General features: G+C 44.5%; 1 protein-coding gene across 1 annotated transcript in view; it reads right to left on the bottom strand.

Annotated features, from left to right (window-relative positions):
• Positions 1-23175, bottom strand: part of Txlng (taxilin gamma) — a 51677-nt gene that overhangs the window by 6454 nt on the left and 22048 nt on the right. Inside the window, exons 2-7 of the mRNA XM_004635080.2 lie at positions 16754-17054; positions 12486-12577; positions 6991-7161; positions 5704-5898; positions 2316-2435; positions 745-819 (exon numbers count right to left, since the gene is read on the bottom strand). Coding sequence (XP_004635137.1) covers positions 745-819; positions 2316-2435; positions 5704-5898; positions 6991-7161; positions 12486-12577; positions 16754-17054 — 954 coding nt within the window. The remainder of the gene's footprint in view (positions 1-744; positions 820-2315; positions 2436-5703; positions 5899-6990; positions 7162-12485; positions 12578-16753; positions 17055-23175) is intronic.

The following is a 23175-nucleotide window of genomic DNA, read 5'->3' as shown; positions in this document are numbered from 1 at the left end:
AGATGGACGGAGGGGGGCCCAAGAGGGTTGTTCCCCGGGAAGCTGTCTCTTCCAGGGACTTTTATAGTGTAAAACTATGTGGGGCTAAGGTGGAGAGAATGGGAACTTAGGTGGATGTGAGGTGGGACAAAACTATGGTCAACCAATGAGATTACAAGCACCACTGCTCAGGTAAAATTGATTACGCCCAGGACCAAATGGGGAAGTGAGTCACGGAGTAAGTGGGCATGAATACAGGACAGGGTCTCTTTCCGTTGGGGGTTGGGCTAGTGACTCACTTGGGAGACCACCATTTTATAGGTCAAAAGAGTACCTTGACTTCTTCAGTGATTTCCTAATTCCACTTGATACCAAAAAAGTAGTACTGAAAATCTATTCATTTTCCTTAAGTGGCAAATTAGGTGACAGGAGGGAACAGATTGAGAAATGAAGTATCTAGTATTGTGCAAAGGGGACAGTGGAGGCTCTGTGACCAGCTGTCCCAGTCTGCCTGAGGTAGGGAAGCAGAAGTTTCTGGGACACAGGACTTTCAACACTAAAACCAGGCAAGTCCTCCTCAAGTGGAGATAAGCTGGTCACCTGAAAAGAATAAGACACCTCCGTGAGAGACATGTGAACTTCTTCCTCAGTTGGACCAGCTCTGACTGGGAAACTGAGATCCCCTTACAGTGACAGGACACTCGAGGTAAGTGGCAAATGAGCCCTATGACTTTCCTTACACTTCTGTCCCTGCTGTCCAGTTACCTGCTGTTTTAGCTGTACTTCTTGCTGTTTCATTTGTTCGTATTTGTGCCTTGATTCTGTTGCTTCTTTCAGTAACTGGAAAACAGAAACATTCTGGCAATACTAGTAGTAAACGACCACACACTCAGGCTGCACCCTTCTCAGTCTAAGCAAGAACACTGGATGCAGATGGCCATTTCCTGCCATCTCCAGTTGGTCCCACCTGCTGACACTCAGGGACGGAGGACCACTCTCTTACTGCTCAAGTGGAAAAGGGACCCAAGACCTCAAGACACTCACAAAGCTCAGATTAAGTCGTATTTTAGGCAAAAATATCTACATGTCTAGTATTAGCAGAAAACATACCTAGGAAGCCTGACATTACTTACATGACAAAAGCCTGCTACTCCCTGAGAGGAAGATGAGACCAGGTCAAAAGGTGTGAAGCACAGTAATGAAATCCAGAACCTGTTTTCTATACATTGTTTGTAAACAGGAGGGAAGGATGGGAGATTTCCATTTTTTTTTTGGTACCAGGAATAGAACTCATGACCTCACACTTGCCTCACAGGTGCAGTGCCACTGAGCTGTATCCCTGGCCCTTGGAGATTTCATTTATATATCTCAGTTTCCATGAAACTGATACGGTAAAGTTGCACAGTAGGCAGTTGTGAAATTCAGTGCCTAAAGTAAAATGGACATACAGTCCAAAGAAGCCTTAAGAAGTCCTACTGAACCAACCAGAAAGTACATGCTCATAACTCTGTGTGTGTGTGTGTGTGTAAAATGTACACTCTTATCTTCAGAAATGATAGCCACTCATCAGCAGAACAATGTCTACACTGGCAGGACCTGCGGGAGGACGCAGCAGGAATGCATGTACGCAAAGCATCTCCTGGCCCTCCACACAGCATGCCAGCACCATGAGGGCCACTGTGGGGTCTTTTTGGTGGATGTTCTAACCATTTCTCCCTGTGTCACTGCTCTGGAAAAGCACAGAGAGTTGAATTTGCAGTGGTTCAAAGTCTATCCCCAATCAGATGCCACCATCTTCATATACTGATGGGCAACAGAATCTGAACACGCATGCCAAGAGCAATGCTGAGGGACCAGAGCACAGAGAATTTGGTGAACATGTTATGAAAACTTACACCACAGTAAAGGCTTCCCTAGTTTGACAATTTGAAAAACAAAATCTGAGGTAGAGCTAGGAAATCTGTATTTCGTAAGTTTGATGTTCATTTGAATGGCCAAATTTTTCTTTTTTTTTTATTTGTTTGTTTATTTGTTTATTTATTTGTGTGTGTGAATGGCCAAATTTTTCTTAAACCTGCTAAGCAGTAAAATAAATATTCTAAGTACAGAAAAACTAGACAAGTGCAGGTCTTTCAAATGACATGGTCCAACATCACCAGTACCTTTTCTGTATAAAATGTTAAAACAAAAATAAACAGGCAAAGGCTTTGTGCAGCAAAAAGCTAACTAGCATGCCCCGGGTGCAACATTAAATACGGAGTAAATATAAATGTTTTAAGTGGTTTTCTTTACAATTTGGCAATGCTTTCTTGTTGTTTGAAAGAAACTAAACTTACAAACTCTCGCTCTCTCTGGTGCTTCTCATCAGCTTCTTTTATCAGCTGTGTCGTCTGCTGAAGTTTGGCATCCACAAGCTGCTGCTGCAGTTCCTTATGCTTGAACACTTTGTCAATGTGCTGAGGGAAGAGCGAAAGCCTCTGTCACTTCTGAAAGAAAGTGCACAGCCAGCGCTCCCGAGTATCTGGCCCAGCCCATAGCAGGGCTGTGCATCCCCACAGCGGCCTCACAGTCCCAGACCCAGTTGTATACCCTAAAAATAAGGTTCCAAATGCATCAAGAGAGAGATGAGAAAGTGGAGCACATGAGGAAGTGCAGGTATCCTACCCTTAATCCCTTCTGTCTGCCTCTCCCATTTCTCCATGACTCCATCCCATGCCAGGAACACACTCTCTGTGCATAGCCCTCACAGCAGCCCCCTTGCATGGCCCGTTCCTTCACATTCCGGCTGCCTCATGGCCTCTGAGAGCCTGCACTGGGGACCTAGGTGGCAAGATAACGATACCCACTTGCATGAGCCAGGCCAGTGCTGCAATGGTAGAAGCACAGAGGAGACCTTGTGCCTGACACACACTGGTCATGGTATGGTCATGTGGCTAGGGATGAACTCTAAAGTGGCCAGATGAGTTCAATCCCTGGTACCGCCAAAAAAAAATAAATAAATAAAAAAATAAAGTGGCCAGAGCTTCATCCTCAGAGCCATGCTGCTGCAGAAACAGACCTCTCCCAGTCACAGTAGGCTGTATGAGCCAGGCAAGGCCTACCATCTGACGAGAGTGGCAAATGGTGTGACCACTGTTCATTATCCCTGCTCAAAGAAAGGCCACTCATCACATTCAAGGGAATTAAAAGCAGAAATACGATTTAAGCTTGAGTTTCGAATTTGCTACATCAAAGGTGATGAGGTATACTGTCACTTACTATACAACAAAACTATAAAAATCATTTAAGAAAAATAGGGCTGTATTAATCTAATAAAAGTAAAGTAACCTCCCAGACCCCTGCCCCCTGCAAAAAAAAGTTCTTCAATAAACACACTTCAAAAGCCGGGGTGCCCTGCCAGTTAGCTCAGTTGTTTAAATACGTATTTATGCAAACAGTCAGGCGCAGGATACCAGGATTCAATCTCCAGCTCCACATGCCTTACCAGACCCGCCCTTAAGGCAGCCTAAGCCAGCCAAAAAAAAAATCCTTTTCAAGTTTTAGGGCTGGCCAAATAGCTCAGCAGATTAAAGCGCCTGCAAGCAGATGCAGGGGCCTGGGGTTTAATCCCATGGCCTGCTGCTCCGGCCCTGCCCCCAGGGCGACCGAGTTGGCAATTGAAACTGGGCGTGGTGGCATGCATCTGTAATCCCAGTTCTTGGAAGGCTGTAAACAGGCAGATCACTATGAGTCTAATCTAGTAGTGAGACCCTGAACAACCTGTAGACCCTTCCCTAAGATACAAAAAAAGAAAGGAAAAACAAAGCTGGACGTGGTGGTGGACACCTGTAATCCTAGCACTTGGAAGGCTGACACAGGAAAATCATTGAGTTTCAGATCAGCCTGGGCTACAAAGCGAGTTCAAGGCCGGTATGAACTACATAGTGAGGGCTAGGGATATAGCTCAGCAGCATAGCACCTGACTGGCAAGGGCATGGATATGAGTTCAATCCCTGGTACCTAAAATAGAATAGAATAAAAACTACATAGTGAGACCTTGTCTCAAAGAACTGAGAGACAGAGACAGAGAGAGAATGAATCCTTAGTATTAAAAAATATGAGAGTGTGTTGGGATATAGCTCAGTGGCATAAGTGCCTGCCTGGCAAGTGCAAGTTCCTGAGATCAATCCCCAGTACCATAAAAAAAGAAAAAAAATATGTGAGTGATCAAAAGGAAATCTTAAGTTTTTGCAGGTCTGTAATACTGTAAATATAAACCTGAAAGCTGGGTAGGAAGGAGACGCCACCATCTTATCTAGCTAAATATACCCATGTGAGGCCACAAACTGCCTGAAAGGCACAGGCAGTTTTGTTCAGCAGGACTCTACCTGTGATCTCCCTGATGCTGCTGGCCAGTGTGAGGGAGCCTTCACCGGAGGCAAGAACCCTGACCCCTTCCACTAATCTGTGCTGCAGTGTGCACCAGGGGCTAAAGGTAGCTTCTTTTTTCTCTTAAATGGTATGAAACTCTAAAAATAAAATCATCAGGGCTGGGGAGATGGCTCAGTGGAATAAGCGCTTCCCTGGCAAGCGCAAGGGCCTGAGTTCAATCCTCGGTTCCGCCAAAAAAAAAAAAAAAATCATCAGGGGCTGGGGATATAGTTCAGCGACACAAGTGCCTGCCTGGCAGGCACAAGGTCCTGAATTCAATTCCCAATACTACACACATACAAAAAACAATCCTTCAAAAATAAAATCATAGGGTTGGGGTTTAGTGCAGCAGGTGGGCACACATTTAACACACGCACAGCCCTAGGTCTGATCCCAACACCAAAAATAAGTGAAAGGCAAATTCAAAAAACAGGAAAAAAGCCATGGTTAGGGTGTTGCTCAACAGAGCATGAGCCCAGCACACAGGAGGATGCACATCTGATCCCCACACTACAAATATAGTTTTTTGTTTTTAAATCTGAAGCGGGGGGGGGGCCTTCCCCTTAGCTCAGTTGTTTAAGTGACTGCTTAAAGCAGTCAGGCTCATAATGCTGCAGTTCGATCCCAAGATCCTCAAGTCTTACCAGACCTGCCCTGAAGGCATCCTGAGCCAGCCCCCCCCCCCAAAAAGTCCATCTCAACTCTAGGGACTGGGGAGATGGCTCAATAGAGTAAGCGCTTCCCTGCCAACCACAAGGGCCTGAGTTCAATCCCTGGTTCTGCCAAAAAGAAAAAAACATTCTTTAAATCTGGAGCTGGGGGCTAGGGCTATAGCTCAGCAGCACAACACCTGCCTGGCAAGTACGAGGTCCTGAGTTCAATTCCTCGTACAAAACAATCTGGAGCTGGGTACAGGAGCAGCAGCACACAATAGTCTCTGCTACTCAGAAAGCTGAGGCAGGAGGATCACTTGATCCCAAGTATTCATGACCAACCAGGCCAACGTAACAAGACCTTGTCTCAAAAGACAGAACAAGTAAAGCATGGCTATACTGTGACGGTAGTGGCTACTGTCCAGGGCATTTAGGGGCCAAACACCCCTTGTAAATCTGGATAAGGAAAAGGCTACGTGAAAGCTGCCACCTCGCAGATTTTATGCAAGGATCAACGATTGTGACACTCACTGGTTCTCCAGGGATTCATCGGGAACCCTCCCTTCAGAGGGGCATCCCTCCCCCAGGCACATCCAGAAGCTCCGGAGCCACTGGCTGTGAGCACATCTGCTGCACTGGGCTGGCCAGGGAGGCACCCTACCTCTTCCCTCAGTGCGTACTGCTCAATGAGTTTCTTCAGCTTCTCCCCTAGCTCCATGTTCTCCTGGCGGAGCTTGGCGTTGTGGATGTCATGCTGCTCCAGCTGGGCCTGGATCTCGTTTAAAGTCATCTGGAAATGTGCCGTTGCCTCCTTACGCCGTTCTTCCTCCTCCCGTGCCTGCTGCATATTTTCCTCCTTGGTGTCCAAAATAATGTCTGTTAACCATGTGGGCCTACAGATAAGAGGCTCACAGAAGCAGCTGCTGTGATGTAGGCTCATTATTGCTACTGGAAAGGCTGCTTCTGAGCTCCACTTACTCCCCAAAGGCTCTCATTTATTTATTTATTTATTATTTTTTAAGGCTCTCATTTAAAACCAAGCTGCTCTTACCACGGAGACACAGTAACATGACACAAACTATCCTGCTCTACTCTAAGCACCGAAAGCCACTGCGCTGAGCTATAGGTCTGGGGATTCTCTCCATAGTCAGCTCCCACTTGCTGTCACCTCAGCTCAACCCAAAGGGACAGAGCCCTCCCCACTCTCCATGGGACAAGGGGCAAGTGGAATGCTTACTGTGAAAACTACAAGTGTAAAAAGACCCTTACATGTTTAAATAGATCAGTGCACTCAAAATGACCTGTCATGGGACAAACAACCCCACCCACTTTACTTAAGCCAAGGAATTGCGAAGGAGGACGAGATGAGGACAGGTGGAGATCATCTCGGCAAGGCTCGGCTCTGCCTCTCCTGCCCTGTGCATGCTGGCCCGGCTCTGGACACCCCTGGTTCTCCCTTCGCAGTCACAGCGAGGTGTGAGAACTGCTGCAAAGGCACTCAGCAGCAGGCAGCTGCGGCCAGGCGGGGACCGGAGCGCTACTACAGCTCTCTTCAGAGCCTAGACTCGGGTCTCTCACTGTTCTCTCATTTCCCAGCAGCTTCTATCCATAGGGGTTAGCCACATCACTGCTCAGCAAAAAAGCAACCCCTCTGAGCTTCCCAGCCCACGGCTTTAGGAGAGCTGCGGTGTCAACAGCAGTCCCGGCTATTCCCGTGAGTGGTGAGCAATCAGGAGGTAACTAACGCTTCCCAGGAAACTCAAATACATGGAGCAATTTTCAGTCATCAGTCTTACGTCACACTGGCCACACACCCAGGGTCAGCCCAGGCACGACAGAGAGGAGGTGTGTCCTGCTCTCCACGTGCTGACATGTATTTCCTTCAAATGGGACAAGGTGATTATAAAGGCAGCAGAGTGCCTCCTGCAAACCAGAAAAACCAACTAACCTTTAAGGTCTTATTGTGACGTTGAAGCTCCCTGCAAAGAGACTCCAGTTTGCTTCTCGCCAAAATAGCTTTGCTGTGTTCGCTCTGTAAGTGAACTTTCTCTTTCACGATCTGGGCTTGCTTCTTCTGCAGAATCTTCATCTGCTTCTGAACATTCCTGCTCTCCTCCAGCTGCAATCAACAAGCACTTTACATTTAGGAAGGATGGTAGCAGCTCAGTCTCTGCCAGGAGGAAAAGCCGCCCACTCTTCACGAAGCCAAACACTGGGGCTGGGGCAAAGTTTAGGGGGAAGCACTTGCTGAGCAGCTCGAGGCCCCGCGTGTACCCCAAGCAGCAAACACAAAGCCGGACGGTGTACTGCAGTATTTCAGTTAAATTGCTTCCAGCCACGGAACACTGCCCACCTCCTCTTTTCCAGCTGCAACAGGGGAAGTAAGCGAGTCCAGGGTAGGTGGAAGTGATCATGGGGCTTTTTCCTTTTGCATTTAGATACATTTACTTTTCACCACCTTTTATTACCCACACTTAGCTTTATTATCAATTTTTTTTTAAAACAGAAGACATCTATAGCCCAGACTTTTACTGCACTGCCCAGGATTCCATAATTAGGACAGAGTGCCATAGGGATGTGACCCTCACAATTGCATCACTGCTTCCTTGGTGTCCCCACTGAGCTGGCCAGGATCCTTCATTCTGTCACCTTGCCCAACTTCAGACACTGATCAGAGCTTTCTCACTCCAACTCAGTGACTCCCAGGTCACATGGGGATGGCTCCATGTCCAGCTCTGAGTTCTAAACTCAGGCCACCCTCCAACAGGGCACCTGCCATCCCAGAAGGTCCCAGGCCTCTGGCAGGGCTCCACTGGCATTCGGGCTATTCTTGAGGAAATGACCTGCCCAGCCCTACAGAAGCCAGGCCACACATGGCTCCCACGCCAGTGTCCTGAACGGTCTGCTGCATGTCTGTCTGGACCTTGCCCTACAAAGACAGCTGAAATCTAAATATAAAACTGCTTTTATTGTGCTTTATGTCTCTCATTTAAAAGAAGTGATACTTCAGGAATTAACACTGAGTTTTCTTTTTCTAAACACCACAGGCTATGGTACTGAAATCATCGTGAGAATCTAGAACTCAGTAAGCAGCACTCAGTTCTTTGTGAGGAAAAAGGCTACGAGTTGAAGTTTGAAGCAAATGAGTGTATTTCATGGTTCAATCCATAGCAGATAAGATGGCAGCCTCACTGATCTCCGCAGGTCTCTTACTGGGGAAGGATACGATGCTGAGTCACAACTTCAAGAGCAAGAGCGCCATCGTGTGGCCCGCCAAGCACACCAAGCGTCCTCCAGGCGTTGTACTCGCCGGTGCACAGGAAACACCCTAGCGCCTCCCACTGAAGTTGCCCACCACCTGATGGCCGCCTGGGGCAGCAGTGCAGGGTCCCCAGCAGCCCCACCCTAGCCCCGCCCCCGGCCCGGGATCGCGACACCAGAATCCTGTGCTCAGCATTCCTGGCTTCCCTTTGGAAGCAAGTCATTTCATTTCCCCATGTAATGCTAATAAAAAGCAAACGAACCTTTTAGGCTTTAGTTATTGTGACTTTATTGTGACTAGCACAGCTGAGGAATTTATTGTCTCTTGTTTTCTATTAATTAAACTTAAGTGGCTACCTGTCTTCACACAACTCAGTTTCTTGGGCTCAGTGACCTTGCTGGCCTGTAGCTCAGACCACGGGTTAGAAGACTTTTCTGTAAAGAGCCAGCAAGTCAGTATTTTAGGCACTGCAGGGCCACATATGGTCTCTGTCATGTATTGTTTATTTTTTAACATCTAAAAATATGAAACCATTCTTAGCTTGTCAGCATACACAAAACCAGGCATAACCAACTTGGCCTGCATACTGCACACAAGCCTGCCTCCGGCCCTTCTTGCGCAGTGGGCATCTGGTCACAGGCAGGCTTTGTCAGGACACACAGTGGCACCAAAACTCTCTTGTGTTTCCTAGGACACAGTTGGGGCAATGAGTTCTGAATGTTCGATTTCATGTGACATTACCAGCTCTTCAAAGTGGCCAGCACATTTTGTTCCCAACAGCAGTATGTGCGAGATCATGCAGACCCACACCCAAATCATAGTATGTTTCCATGTCTTCGTTCCTGCCACTAGAATGGACGAAAACTGGCTTCTCACTGTCATCTCATCCGCATTTTCCTGATTTGTGCTGATGGGCCTTAAGTTATCACTGTATCCTTTTCTACTTCCATGAAACACCTCTCCAAGTCTTCTGCCCAACTTTGCCCTGGGTGACAGTCCTCTTCCTGCTTATCTGTAGGTATTAAGTATTTCTGACACAAAATCTTCACTGCATTTGTTAAAAGGAAATATGTTCCCTCAGTTCATATCTCTTTGCTTTCACGTTTTGCTTTGTTTTCTGAGACACAGTCTCACCACGTAACCTAAGGCAGCCTTGAACTTGCTATTACACAGCGAAAGCTGCTCTTGAACTTGTTATCCTACAGCTTCAGCTTTCTGAGTGTTAAGACCACAAGTAAGCCATATTAGGCCTGATTTCTCAGTGAGCTACATTCCTAGTTCATTTTCAAATTTTTAAAAATTTGGGACAGGGTCACATTAAGTCACCCAACCTGGGCTGGAACTTGAGATCCCCCTACTTCAGCCTCCTAGAGGACTGGTGTTATAAGTATGTGCCACCATGCCTGGTTGCGAGTTTCATTTTTTTCCATAAGAATAAACTTTTTAAGTTCCAACCCTAACATAAGGATGGTATTCTCCCCTAAATGTATCCAGATTCCTTCTTTTTTTGTACCAGGAATCAAACTCAGGACCTTGCACTTGTCAGGCATGCACTTGAGCCACTGAGCTATCTCTCCAGCCTAATGCATCCAGATTCTATGAAAGCCTTCAAAGTCAAATGGAGGATCAATGGAGCCAACAAATTCAAGACCAGCCTCCATAAGATGTTTTATTTTTTAAAAAATGTGCTTCCCAGCCCCATCTAACTACTAAATTAAACTTAAAATTTATAGAATAAGCGGGTCAATATACCCAATATATTTGACAAAAAAGGGGAGGGATTTAGCTACCAAACCTTATTACACAATAATATCCTACACAAACATAAGAAAAGGAAAAGAATAAGATTGGAAGTGCTTCAGGACCACAGTGCAAAATCATGTGACTGGCACTGCCTGCCATGTGGTGTGAGGGCCATACGGTCTCCCTTGCCCCACATGCTCCACACCACACCTCTACACGGCAGTGTGACAAGCAGTGACAATGCCAGAGGGCATCCTGGAAAAAACACAGGCGGGGTGAGAAATGAAACTTTCCAAATGCTCCTATGAGAAGGCTACTCCCTGCTGGCTTCACCACCATGCGACCTGGATGCCACACCTCTTCAGGAAAATGAGTGTCGTTTCAACAAGTAAAGCTTTATTGCTTTTTCTGAAGACATTACACATTTCATCTTTGGTATGTCTACCACAAATGCATAGCAAAGATAGAATCCTCACCAAGCAAGTCTGCAGTGTGCCATGTCTGAAGATTAATACAGAGGACCATACCCATTCAAACAACCAAAACCACGAAGAGTAGTGCTACTTCAAGTGGGACCTGAGGTCCAGCAGTACCCTTGATGTTGCCCAGGAGCTCCTGAAGATGTGGATTTGCAGGCCAGGCTGGACACATGGGCCCACAGGCCATGTGGGCACCGGGAGCAGCCGCTGACTGCTCACACACTCTCCTGCGCCGCACCTGCTGTCTGCTGCTCCGGTAGTGCTGGCTCAGATGGCTCCACCTGCACTGCCTTTTCCGTGGCCTAGTCTTCTGCACAGGACATGCTTTGCCCATTTGTGGACGTGTCATTTTCTGCACTTCTTCTGCAATTGTCCTTACGTGATGGGTGGCAGCAGAGGCCGGCTTCCGAGGCTAGTGGAAGTACGCCTTCCCTGAGCCAGAAGTCCACACGGCACTTGCACCACCTCTGTGGCCAAGACATCTGCAACCCGCTTGCCAAGGCACAGGGCTCCCCAGAGGTGCACAGCAGAAGCTACTGCACTGCTGACCGCCGGCCACGAGGGCAACCTGGTCCGCTCCGTGAGCCGAGGGAAAGTCACACTGTTGTTCTTTGAGAAATAAGCAGGACTGACTGCCCTGAGCTGCTTGCTGACAAAAACGATGGTTTATAATATGGAATAACTTTTCTAACAACAGCCAAAATTACATAAAATTGCAAATAGTAATTTCCCTAAGTCTGTCACAGAGAACAGTAAGTTTAGCATTCACTCTTGAACAGCTTATTGTACAAGTACCCCACCAGCCCCTCTTCATAGTGCTCTAACTTTCCCATTCTTCAATCTGAACAAAGTGGCAGGTTTCCAAGCGGATGCTGCTGTCACAATACCATGAAGATAATCAATAAAATAGACTACAATAAAGTTTTAGATGGGATCAATTTCTTTGGAAGATGGAAGAAACAATGCTGGCATACCCTAGATGCGAAACACTCTCTGAGACACAGTATTGTTTCACTGGACCACTTCATCCAACTCACAATTCCAATTAAAATGTTTAGAACCTCTGCCTCTTGCACTCCTTTAGGAAAAATGAACTATAGAAATCACTACAGTACAACCAAGTGGCCTCTAGAGGATCACAACACATCAATGAAGAGGCTGCTCTAGAAAGTACAATACAGTTCCAAAAAATCTATACCAGCTGCCACAGTGGGTTCACATGTAGTTCTGGTGACCTGGGAGGCAGAGCAGGAGGATCATTTGAAATTCAGGGCCAGCTTGGGCAACATAGCAACACCCAACTTCGAAAAAGACAAAAATATATGCTACAGCTCAGGACTATAATGTACTATATATATGGCGTAGTAAATCACACAACCAAGAAAAAGCCCCAAGCGCCAGGCATGGTGGTATACACCTGTGATCCTAGCACTCTGTGAGGCTGAGGCAGAAAGGCTACAAGTTCCAGCAGAGCCTTGGCAACTTGGTAAGACCGTATCTCAAAAAAAAAAAAAAAAAATTAAGAGCTGGCAAGCCAGGCACAGCAGTACACACCTGTAATCCAAGCACTCAGAAAGCTGAGGCAGGAGGATCATCTCAAGTTTGAGGGCAGCCTGGGATACACAGTAAGTTCAAGATCCACCCAGACTATACAGCCAGACCCTGCCTCAAAAAAAAAAATAAAAAATAAAAATAGAGCCAGGTGTGGTAGCGCACAACTACAATCCCAATATTTAGGAGACTGAGGCAGGATATCACTGCTCAAGGCCAGGCTGGGCTACCTAGCAAGATGCTATTTCCAGAAACCAAAATAAATACTGTCTTCTTCAATTCTGGAATAAAATATAATTTGACATTTAAAATACATCAAAATCATATTTTTAAAGCTTATTTACAACAACAAAAACCAATGAAAAGCCCATCAAGCACACATACATTTTGCCCTTGGTTAATACTCACGAGATCAGCATACTTCTTACAGAGAGCTGCCAGCTTCTCCTCTGGGGTTGAAAGGGTGTTTAGGGCTTGCATCAGTAATAAAACTTCTTTTCCTATTGATTAATAAGATAAGACTCATAAGTCCCACTTAAGGACAAGAAAGAAGTCCAATCTGACCTGTGCATCCTCCGCATTCTGCTGCAAACAGAATTATGCCTCTTACTAGAAATGAGTTATTTATCCTCTCAAGTCCCAAAGCTATGTGGGGCTGGAGGAGAGTGCTCCGCTATAGTGCATGGGGCCCTGGCTTCAAACCCCAGCACCTCAAAGGAAAGCAAAAGAGAGCTTGTTTCCAATTCTGGATCAGCAGGCTCCCTCAACTCCCATCCCACCCCAAATTTCACCACTTACTCACACTGCTAATTATTCGTAAGAAGTGCTGGAAGCGTCACATTTCCCTTGCCTAACCAGAGTGAAAACAAAGGGCAAGTTACAAAGGGCAGAGACAGTCTTTCTCCAAGCCTCCTCCTAAGCAAGCGCACATACAGAAGCCAGTTCAAAGGGAGTTGCAGCTGGTATTAGGCTTAGTCTATCTAAAATGCATATAATCATTGGCCATGCATATCTCTTTCCAGGAGCAAGTTAAGGAACTTGCTTTCTGGTAACTTACTAAGCACATCCACTGTGGAACGAAGGTTAGTATAAATAAAGGACGGCAAGCCAGCTCTTCCCTTGGAGAATGGGGCTTACCAACAGTATCTGAAGGACTCTGGCAACACAGAGCAGGCAGCTGAGATAGGAGGGGGAAACGATATTTCAAAATAAGCCACATGTTGTATTTCTTAAACTGGGTCATTGGTAGTATTTTTATTTTTTTAAGTGTTCATCCTCACATGTAAGATATTTCATTAAAAATACTGAAATTATTTGTCTTTGGCATAGAGACTGCTATGGGGGCAGAAAGCAGGCTAACTTCAAAATAAAGAATGCTTTGCTGAGCAGGGTAGCACATGCCTGCTATCACAGCACTCAGGACACTGAGGCAGAAGGATCACTCAGAGTTCCAAGCCAGCCTACACTACGTAGTGAGACCCTGTCTCAAAAAAAACAAAATAAAGATTACTTTTCTAGGTAGATGTGATGACCTACTCCTACGGTCCAGCTACTACTTGGGATGCTGAAGCAGGATGATCTCTAGAGCTAAGCATTCAGGACCACTCTGGGCAACCTAGAAAGACCCTGTCTCCAAAGAAATCTTTTCAATCCACATAAATTTTATTTATGAAATCTTCTCTCGGGGCTGGTGAGATGGCTCAGTGGTCTAAAGCACCTACTTAGAACAAGCTTAGCAAAAAAGCACAGGGACCACGGTTCAATCCCCCAGCATCACATGCCAGCCAGCCCGCCCCCTGGTGGACTGAGCTGGCCACACACACACACACACACACACACAAAATTTTAAAAAAAAAATCTTCTCTCATTTAGCCCATGGCTGAAAGAACATTAAGAGATGATTATACACCACTGTTGAATATAATTTACAACTTTATGAAGAATTTTTTAACTCAAACTGCATCGGATTGTTTTTTGAAAAAATTCACATCCCAGAAAGTTGACTTTGTGTTGGCTTTTTTTTTTGGTGGGGGGGAAGGGGGAGTGCCAGGAATTGACCTCAGGACCTTGCCTGTGCCAGGCAGGCACTTGTGCTGCTGAGCTATATCCCTAGCCCTACAGAAGTTCACTTTACTTATTTACAGTATTTATGGTACTGAGGATCAAACCAAAGAGTAGTTTACCAGAGTTGCATCTTCAGTGCTTTCTTTCTTTAAGAAAGGCTCTCACTACCACCAATCTACTTTCTATCTTCATGTACTTCCCAATTCTGGATATTTCATATAAAAATGTATTCATGCTGGGCATGGTGGTGCACACCTGTAATCCCGGTAATCAAGAGACTGAGGCAATGGGCTAGAGAGATAGAATAAGTGCCTGCCTAGCAAGTGCAGGATCCTGAGTTCAATCCCCAGTACCACAGAAAAAAGAGAGAGAGAGAGAGAGAGAGAGAGACTGAGGCAAGAGGATAGTTGCAATTTCAAGACCAGCTTGGGCTACAAAGTGAGCTCAAGGCCAACCTAAACAGCATAGTGTGACCCTGCCTCCAAAAGACTAAATAAATAAAAATGTGATTAGACAATATGTGACTTTTATATATGGCTTCTATTACTTTGTAAAATGTTTTCTGAGGTTTATTCAAGTAGGACTTATCAATGCTTCATTCCTTTATAGGGTTGAATAATATTCTGTCATATGGATACACCATACCTTATCCATTTATTATCTAGTGGATGTTGTATCTCTTCTACGTTTGGGCTATTACGAATAATATTCTATGAACATTCATGTGTAAGAGTCTGTGTACACATTCTTTATTTTTGAGACAGGGTCTTGCTATGTAGTTCAGGCTGGCCTTGAACCCATTATGTAGCCCAGGCTGACCTCAAACTCACAATCCTCCAGCCTCAGCCTCCCAAGTATTGAGGTTATAGGTATGTACCACCATACCCAGCCTAAAAATCTGAGTTATAATAATAGTAAAAAAAAAGGAGGGCTCAAGCCAGGCATGATGACTTATGCCTATAATCCCAGTAATCAAGAAGCTGAGGTGGGGCCAGGGATATAGCTCAGCAGCATAAGCGCCTGGTTGGCAGGTACAAGGTCCCGAGTTCAGTCACCAGTGCTGAAAAAAAAAAACGAGGCAGGAGGATTACTGTGAGTTCAAGACCCATCCTGGGCTATAAAGTGAGCTCAAGGCCAGCCTAAACTGCATAGCAAGACCCTGTCTCAAAAAAAGACAAAAAATATCCGTAGGACTGGCAATGTTAGAAGTAGTTGACTTGAGCCTTTTACAGCTCAGTCTATTAACATGGCTTTACTTTTTATACCTTGTTTTTATACTTTTCTGCTGGATGGTTAAGACCAAGATAAAGCAAGACTTATATAACAAGAAATGTAACTTTTGTATCTGACAAGGTCAGTCAAATCCCCTCAGGATTTACCCTGAAACCTTGTACCATTATGGACTACTAGACTATATTGGATTATTTTGGTGAATATTGTACCTACAATATTTAAATGGCAATGGAATACCCATCTCTGACAAAACTAAACAAAAAAAGGGGATACAAATGAAGGACCATTTTGTATCTCTATATACAAAATAAGATAGATATACAGCTACTTTCTCTTAATTCAATGAAAAGAAAGATTTGTACTAATACTGTTTGGACAGGATATCATGCCTGCACCTTGTAATATGAATAACTACTACGAAGACAACAATATGCAATGTATTAAATTATTGAACTGTCCTACTGACCTGTTTTGAAAACTCACATTGCTATTTGTTTCTCAATAAAATAAAGACAAAAAATAAATACATAAAAATAAAAAAACAAGCAAAAAAGGAGAGCTCTGGCCAGCCTGAACTACATAGTGAGATTGTGTCTCAAAAAAAGAGGACTGCCAGGTAAATGACACACACCTATAAATCCAGCTACCTGAGAGGGTCAAGCAGGAAGACAGCAACTTCAAACCCAGCCTGGGCAACTTCGCAAGATCCTATCTCAAAATAAAAATCCAGGCCTATGGGCCAGGGAGACAGCTTAGCAGCATAAACACCTGCCTGACAAGTGCAAGGTCTTGTGTTCGATGCCTAGTAACCTCCCCTAAAAAATATATCTATATATGGCTAGAGTTACAGCTCAGTGGTAGCCTGCTTGCCTAGCATGTACAAAGCTAGGATTTAATCTATCGTACCACAAAGGAGAAAAAAGGGGAGGGGACAACCATAAAAGAAATAAAATAGGGTTTCAAATTCCATTCATTAGGTTTCAGCCTGCCACATTCTTGCTCTAAATTGCTAACTACATAGCAGGAGAATGAAAACACCCCTGAAAGCCAGGCCCCCAACTTTTTGAACCACAGATAACATCCTGTGCCTAGTGTTTAAATAAGCTGATCAAATAAATAGTTTTCATATAAGTTCAGTTCAGACTATGTTACCCACACAAACAAGGCAAGTCAAATACCACTTCTGTCAAGTTGGCCCAAACTTTTCAAGAAAGCTAAGTTTTGATTAATTACAATAACTAAGCTCCCCTCTGCTGCTACTGCCTCCTGCAAATACTACAGCACACAAGCAAACTGACCTCACCCAGGACCACGGTCCCCTGCACCACAGAAAGAAGCAAGTGGAGCGGTATGCAAAGGTCAGCACCAGCGACCCCTACCTAAGGTCTTCTCTTTGTTTCTGCTGCACTCTGAGTCCTGCTGGCCATCAGGGGGGTCAGTCCGGGCCTCCCGCGCAGGAACTGCCTGTCTTGCCTCCTTCGAGCGGTACGCTGAGCTCACCAAATTCCTGCTCTTGGTGATAAAGTTAGTGCCTTCATCCTCGTCCAATGAGTGCTTGGTACTTGTGCCACAACTAGAGTCTTGGTGCTGCAGAATATCACCTGGCTGGGGGTTACACAGCATATCTGCTTTCACCCCTAGCCCACAAATTCCAGCTTCTTCCATGGTGCCCATCTCACACTAGAGGGGGGGGGAAAGAGAGAAGAAGCGATTCAGTAAGGATCCCTAGTCACAACCAGCAGCACATCACATCTCAACAGCATTTTTATTTTTTGGCTTGTTCATCTGCTGGCCTCGAACTTGTGGCAATCTTCCTGCCTCAGCCTCCCGAGTGCTGGGATTCCAAGCGTGTGCCACCACACCGGGATAGCTTTCTTTCTTTCTTGGTGGCTTATAAAATCCATGTAAAGAATGGAAGTTTTTAAAGTTTCACCAAGATAGATTTTAACTTCTGTTGTTTTTGTCTTGCTACGCTGGGGAACTGAATGCAGAATCCTACACCTAATAACTAGTCAAGGGCTCTAGCACTGAAAGACAAAAAAAGTGAAAGTTTGGGGCAAAGCTCATTGATGGGGCCTTGCACGGCATGCAAGATGCCCTGGGTTTGAACCCCAGCACTGCAAGGAATAAAGTTAAAGGTATACAACTACACAATAACACAAGGGGTCATAAATGCCATCTCGTTGTAAATCTGAACTTATTTCCCTATATGAGCCCACCATTAAGAAGAATTAGCACCTTATCTTCCCAGAAGGATCAAAAGCATAATATACAGTGATATATGCGCAGCCATGTTTACAGTGGCACAGTTTACAACAGCCAAATCTTAGAAACAGTCCAAATGCTTATCAACTGATGAACAGATATAGAAAGTGTGGTTCTTTTATACAATTGAGGACTACTCTGCCATAAAGGATAGGCTTGAGACATTTCTAGGTAAATGTATGCACCTTGAGACCATAGTCTTAAGCAAAATAAATCAGATACACCTATGTAAATACCACACTATTCCTCTGGTATGGAAAACCAAAAGTGTAAGTAAGGACCAGAATGTATAATAGGAATTGTGCAATAGAAAGAAAATGTTCAAATGGGAAGGGGAACATGGGAGGAGGGTGTGGAAAAGGAGAGGAACAATAAAAAAATGAGAATAAGAAAAGGTAGAAACATTTGTAAATAGGGAAGAGAGGAAGGGTTGAAGAGAGGGTGGGGGAGTGGGGGAAAAATGAACCAAGTTATAAGCTCGGCATGGAGGCACATGCCTATAATCCCAGCTTTGGGGAGGCTGCAGGAGAAGCATTGCAAGTCTGCAAGTCTGCAAATCTGCAAGTTGGAGGCCAGCCTGGACTACACAGTGAGTCTAAGCCAGCTTGAACTACATAGTGAGACCGTGTCTCAAAAGAAAAGGAAAGAAAAGAGAACAGAACAGAACAGAGAAAAAAGTTCCACCATGTACAGATACAAATTATCCGTGATAAATATAATCCTTATGTGCCAGGGAGATGGCTCAGCAGCATAAGAACCTGCCTAGCAAATGCAAGGTCTTGAGTTTGATTCCTGGTACCAAAAACAACAAAAAAAGAATATAATCATTATATATACCTAAAATGTATCAAGAAAATCTCATTTTACAAAACAGATTGAGTTACATTTTAAAAAAAGAACTTAGCAGCTTAACAGAAGCCAAAGGTCCCAGGTTAATGAACATTAACTGTCATGAAGCACAAGGCACAGGAGACACTGGTACCACAGGACAAAATGTCCCTAGCACTGCAGGGCAGATGTCCAGCCCCATTCTGTTTCCTAGCCTTCTCCCAGGGCCATGTGACACACTCAAACTCCCCAACAGTGGAATATGAGCAAAGGCATAACTGTCACCTCTACCACCACACTTCATACTCTCAGAAACATGCACTTCTCACTAGGTGTGGTGGCACACCACTGTTATCCCAGCATCTGGGAGGTTGAAGCAGGAGAAGCACAAGTTTGAGCCAAGACTGGGCAACTCAGTTATCTCAAAATAAAAAATCAAGGGCCGGCTAAATAGCTCAGTGGGTTAAAGCACCTGCAAGCAGGTATAGGGACCAGGGGTTCGATCCCTGGGCCTACTGTACTAGCCCCGTCCCCGGGAGTGCTGAGACAGCAATTGAGACTGGGTGTGCTGGCATGTGCCTATAATCCCAGCTCTTGGGAGGCTGTAAACAGGCAGATCACTATGAATTCGATCTAGTAGTGAGACCCTGAACAACCTGTAGACCCTTCCCTAAAAATAAAAAATAAAAAATTTTTAAAAATCAGAAAGGGCTAAGAGCCAGGCGTGATGGTGCACACCTATAATCCCAGCACTCAGGATACCGGGGCAGGGGGATCGTTGCAAGTTCAAGACTAGCATGGGGTACAAAGTGAGTTCAAGGCCAGCCTGAACTGTACGGCAAGACACTGTACAGTTCAGACAAAAAAAAAAAAAGGCTAGGAACATACCTCAGTACAAAGGCTTGGGTTGAGTCCCCAGTACCACAAGCAAATAAATAAAATGCATTAATGAGCTAATGAAGGGTTACCGCCAGCTACAACTCTTTCTCTGCCATCTTTTCTCCACTATCACTGGGTGGGTCACCAAGATGCTCCAGGGAGATGGAGGCAGAGGTAGAGGATTGAACAGTAAAGCCCTAAATATCTTAAACACACTCACCCTCCCCTGGCAAGACACCAGCCAGCACTAAGATTTTTCACAGCAAGCCATAGAAACTGTCATTTTAAGCAGCCCTTCCTACCCTAAATAATACAGATAATATGCATGGGAAAGATAGATTCATTTCAGTGTTTCCTTCTTGAGTCAGTAATTTTACTTCACTCTTCTACAACACTTAACCCTACTGACCTACTTGGTATACTTGTTAACACTATTATTAAATAACCATGTAGCACAAATATAAATTCTCTGTGACTGAAAGAGGATTCCTTCTTTTTAAAATTTTGCTTGCTTGTTTGTGTTTTGACACAAGATCTTGTTATGTAGTGCAGGCTGGCCCTGAACTCGCTTATGTAGCCCAGCCTGGCCTCAAACTCATGATGATTCTCCTGCCTCAGCCACCTAAGTGCTAGGATTACAGGTGTGTGCCACCATATCTGGCTTCTAATATCCTTGTCTTATTTATTACATGTGGACAAAAGCTACTTTCAAAAATTAATGGGCCAGGCACAGGAATACACATCTGTGATTCCAGCACTCTGGGAGGCTGAGGCAAGATCCCAAATCCAAACCTAGCCTGGGAAATTTAACAAATTACCAAGACCCAGTCTCAAAAGGAAAAACAGAGGAAGAACTAGAAAAGTAGTTCAGTGCAAAAGCTGTAGGTTCAATCCTAAGTACTGCCAAAAATCATCATTATCATCACCCTCATGAGATGGTGGGGAAATAGTTCAATGTTAGAGTGCTTACCTAGCATACATAGGGCGCTGAGTTTGATCCCCTATACAGCAAACAAATACAATTTAATGGGAGAGCCAGGTATGGTGGCAAACCCCTGTAATCCTAGCACTTAGGAAGCTGAGGCAGAAAGATGACTGAAAATTTGGGGTCAGCCTGGACTACATGACTACAGGGCAGAATGAACTGCAAACCAAGACCCCTTCTCTCAATAAATGAATAAATAGGAGAGCAGAGATATTATTTCAAGTTGTAACTCATACCATTGAAGAACTGTGAATAACTTAAAATATCAGAGTAGGAAGGGATAGAGAGGAGGTTAAGAAGTTAAAACTTTGTTTTTATAGTCTAATGTCAATAAATCAAGTACTGTGCTTTTGGAAGAACTGGCACCAGCACTCTGAAAAACTCTTCCACAGCATGGATGCCTTCTAAGCCAGTGAAGGCAACTCCCAGGCCTTCATCCAGTGTGCACAGTGTGCCAAAGGCCAGGAATGTTAAAGCAGCACTACATGTAGTGGCCCTAAGATGGAATTCACCCCAAGTCCTCAAAGAAGATTGAGAAAATGTAGTCCATTCACACTATTAGGAAACAGGAACACATTGCCAGAAAGGGAGGTGCACAGACAATGCTAGGCAGGTGCCAGAAAAGTACCTGCTGGAGAAAGACAGGCCAACTTGCCTCATGGCACTAGAACTCAGGAGTGATGACTGTGGCAGAGGGGGCTTTAAGGTCCATGTCTTGATCTAGCTGCGTACTTTGGGCACATCCACATATTAACGATCTGTATACTTTTCTGAATGTATGTTTTATGTCAATAAATATTGTTTTGAACATTTCAATGTATCCATTACTCAAGTGTTAGGAAGAACAAGTATTTCCCTCCTAGCTAGGCCTGGTGGTCTAATGCCTACAGTCCCAGGTATGTGAGAAGCTGAGGCAGGCAGATTACATGAACTTTCAAGGCCAGCCTGGCCATGTAGCAGGACCCCATGGCAAAAGAGAAAGGAAGGAAGGAAGGAAGGAAGGAAGCTGTTCCTCTAAGGAAAGAATATAAAAATGTGTTGCCTTTGGGTCTGGGCTACTGCTCAGCAGCTAAGCACTTATATATGTTAGGCCCTAGGTTCTATCCTCAGCACTGTAAAACACAACAAACAAGTTTGCTTTTCATGATTATTTTAACACGATGTACGTGCAAAAATTTGCTTTCTTTAAAAACTTAATCCTCTGTGCCAGGGGTGGTGGCACACACTTATAATCACAGCACTCAGGAGGCTGAGGCAGGAAGATCATTATAAATTCTTGGCCAGGCTAAACTACATACCAATACCGTGTCTTAAAAAAAAAGAAACTACCAACAAATTAGAGGCTAAGTGATCACTTTAATGCTGCTACATGACATATATAACCACTACTTCCATTTCTTTTTATCAAACATTAAACTACCATATACTAGTAGCGAAGCATATAAATAATGTCAACAGAGACCTTTTATGCAAAAAGCAATAAAGAGAGGAAAAAATGAAATAGTATCATATTCTTCAAATTTTAAAAATAATGTGAATGTCCAGGCATGGTGCTACACACCTGTAATCACAGCATTCTGAATTCTGAAGCAATAAAGATAGGTAAAAAATTAGTTAATTAATTACTTTAAGGAGGAAAGGCTTAGCTCATAGCTTATAGATATTTTAGCCCATAGCTAGCTGGCCCTAAGGTAGGACAGAAGTCAAACAGTTCATGGCATGGCAGGCAAAAAGTATCAAGACTTCCTTCTTTCCCTTTTTATTCCATCCAGGTTACAAACCTATTGGGTGACACCACACACACCCACAGTGGATATTTCCTCTTCAGTAAGTCTATCATCCACAGTCAGCACTATGCTAAACCAATCAGTGGGCTGATTCAGTATCACACACTCATGATCTAGTCACCCCCAAAAGCTCCACCTATGAGCATATGAGGTTTTGGGGTAATATCCATATATAAGCTCCAACATTTGACCCCTGGTCCCCCAAACTCATATGCATTCCTTTATACAAAATGCATTTAGTCCATCTCTAAGAGTTGCCAAAGTCCTAACATTTTCAGCATTACTGGAAAGTGCAAGTAGAAATTCTCCAAAATTTAAGGCAAACTCCTATCTGCAGATCCCTGTAAAAATGAAAAGAAAATTAGATACTTCCAATATACAATGGTACAAGATAAACAATGCCATTCAAAAAGCTATAAATAATGGAACAGAAAAGAATAGAACTAAACCAAGACCCAAGTCCAGCAGGGCAAATGTTAAATCCCACAGTTTCATGTGGGCTTGAATGATGCTACCCCCACAGTCTTGCTGATGTTTGTAACACTCATGGTTTCTCTCTTGGCCCACTCTGCTCCCTCTTTGCAGCTTTCCTTCAACCATTCATGTTCCTGGTTTCTCCAACCTTCTGGGGTCTCCACTATCTTTGGTTTCATACTCACAGCTTTACACACTGCCCTCACAGGAGCACACTGCCTGACTTCCTAGACTTTCTGAAATCTGGGTGGAAGCATTTCTGACACCACGATGCATTGTGCATGCCCCTCGATGATACCAAGATCTACCACCAGCTGGAGCCATAGGCAGGCTTCCCTCTCTCTTGCCTATAGGAGTAAAGTGCCTGGATTGCTAAGCACTCTGAACCCAATTCCAAGAAATTTTCTCTAGGCTGTCACCATTCTGGAACATGGTGTCCTGAGGGCTCTTTTCTGAAAACAAACTCTTTAACTTTTGCAATTTTGAGGCTACAAAGAGTAGAGTCCTTTTGATTCTAGTGAGGGACTAGGCCATTTCTGTTTCTCTTCCTTTTTTTTGAGACAAAGTCTCAGTACTAGTTTGG

This window comes from Octodon degus, unplaced genomic scaffold (assembly GCF_000260255.1).
Source record: "Octodon degus isolate 3935 unplaced genomic scaffold, OctDeg1.0 scaffold00069, whole genome shotgun sequence".
In the NCBI taxonomy this organism is placed as follows: Eukaryota; Metazoa; Chordata; class Mammalia; order Rodentia; family Octodontidae; genus Octodon; species Octodon degus.
This window is presented reverse-complemented; position numbering and strand designations above follow the sequence as displayed.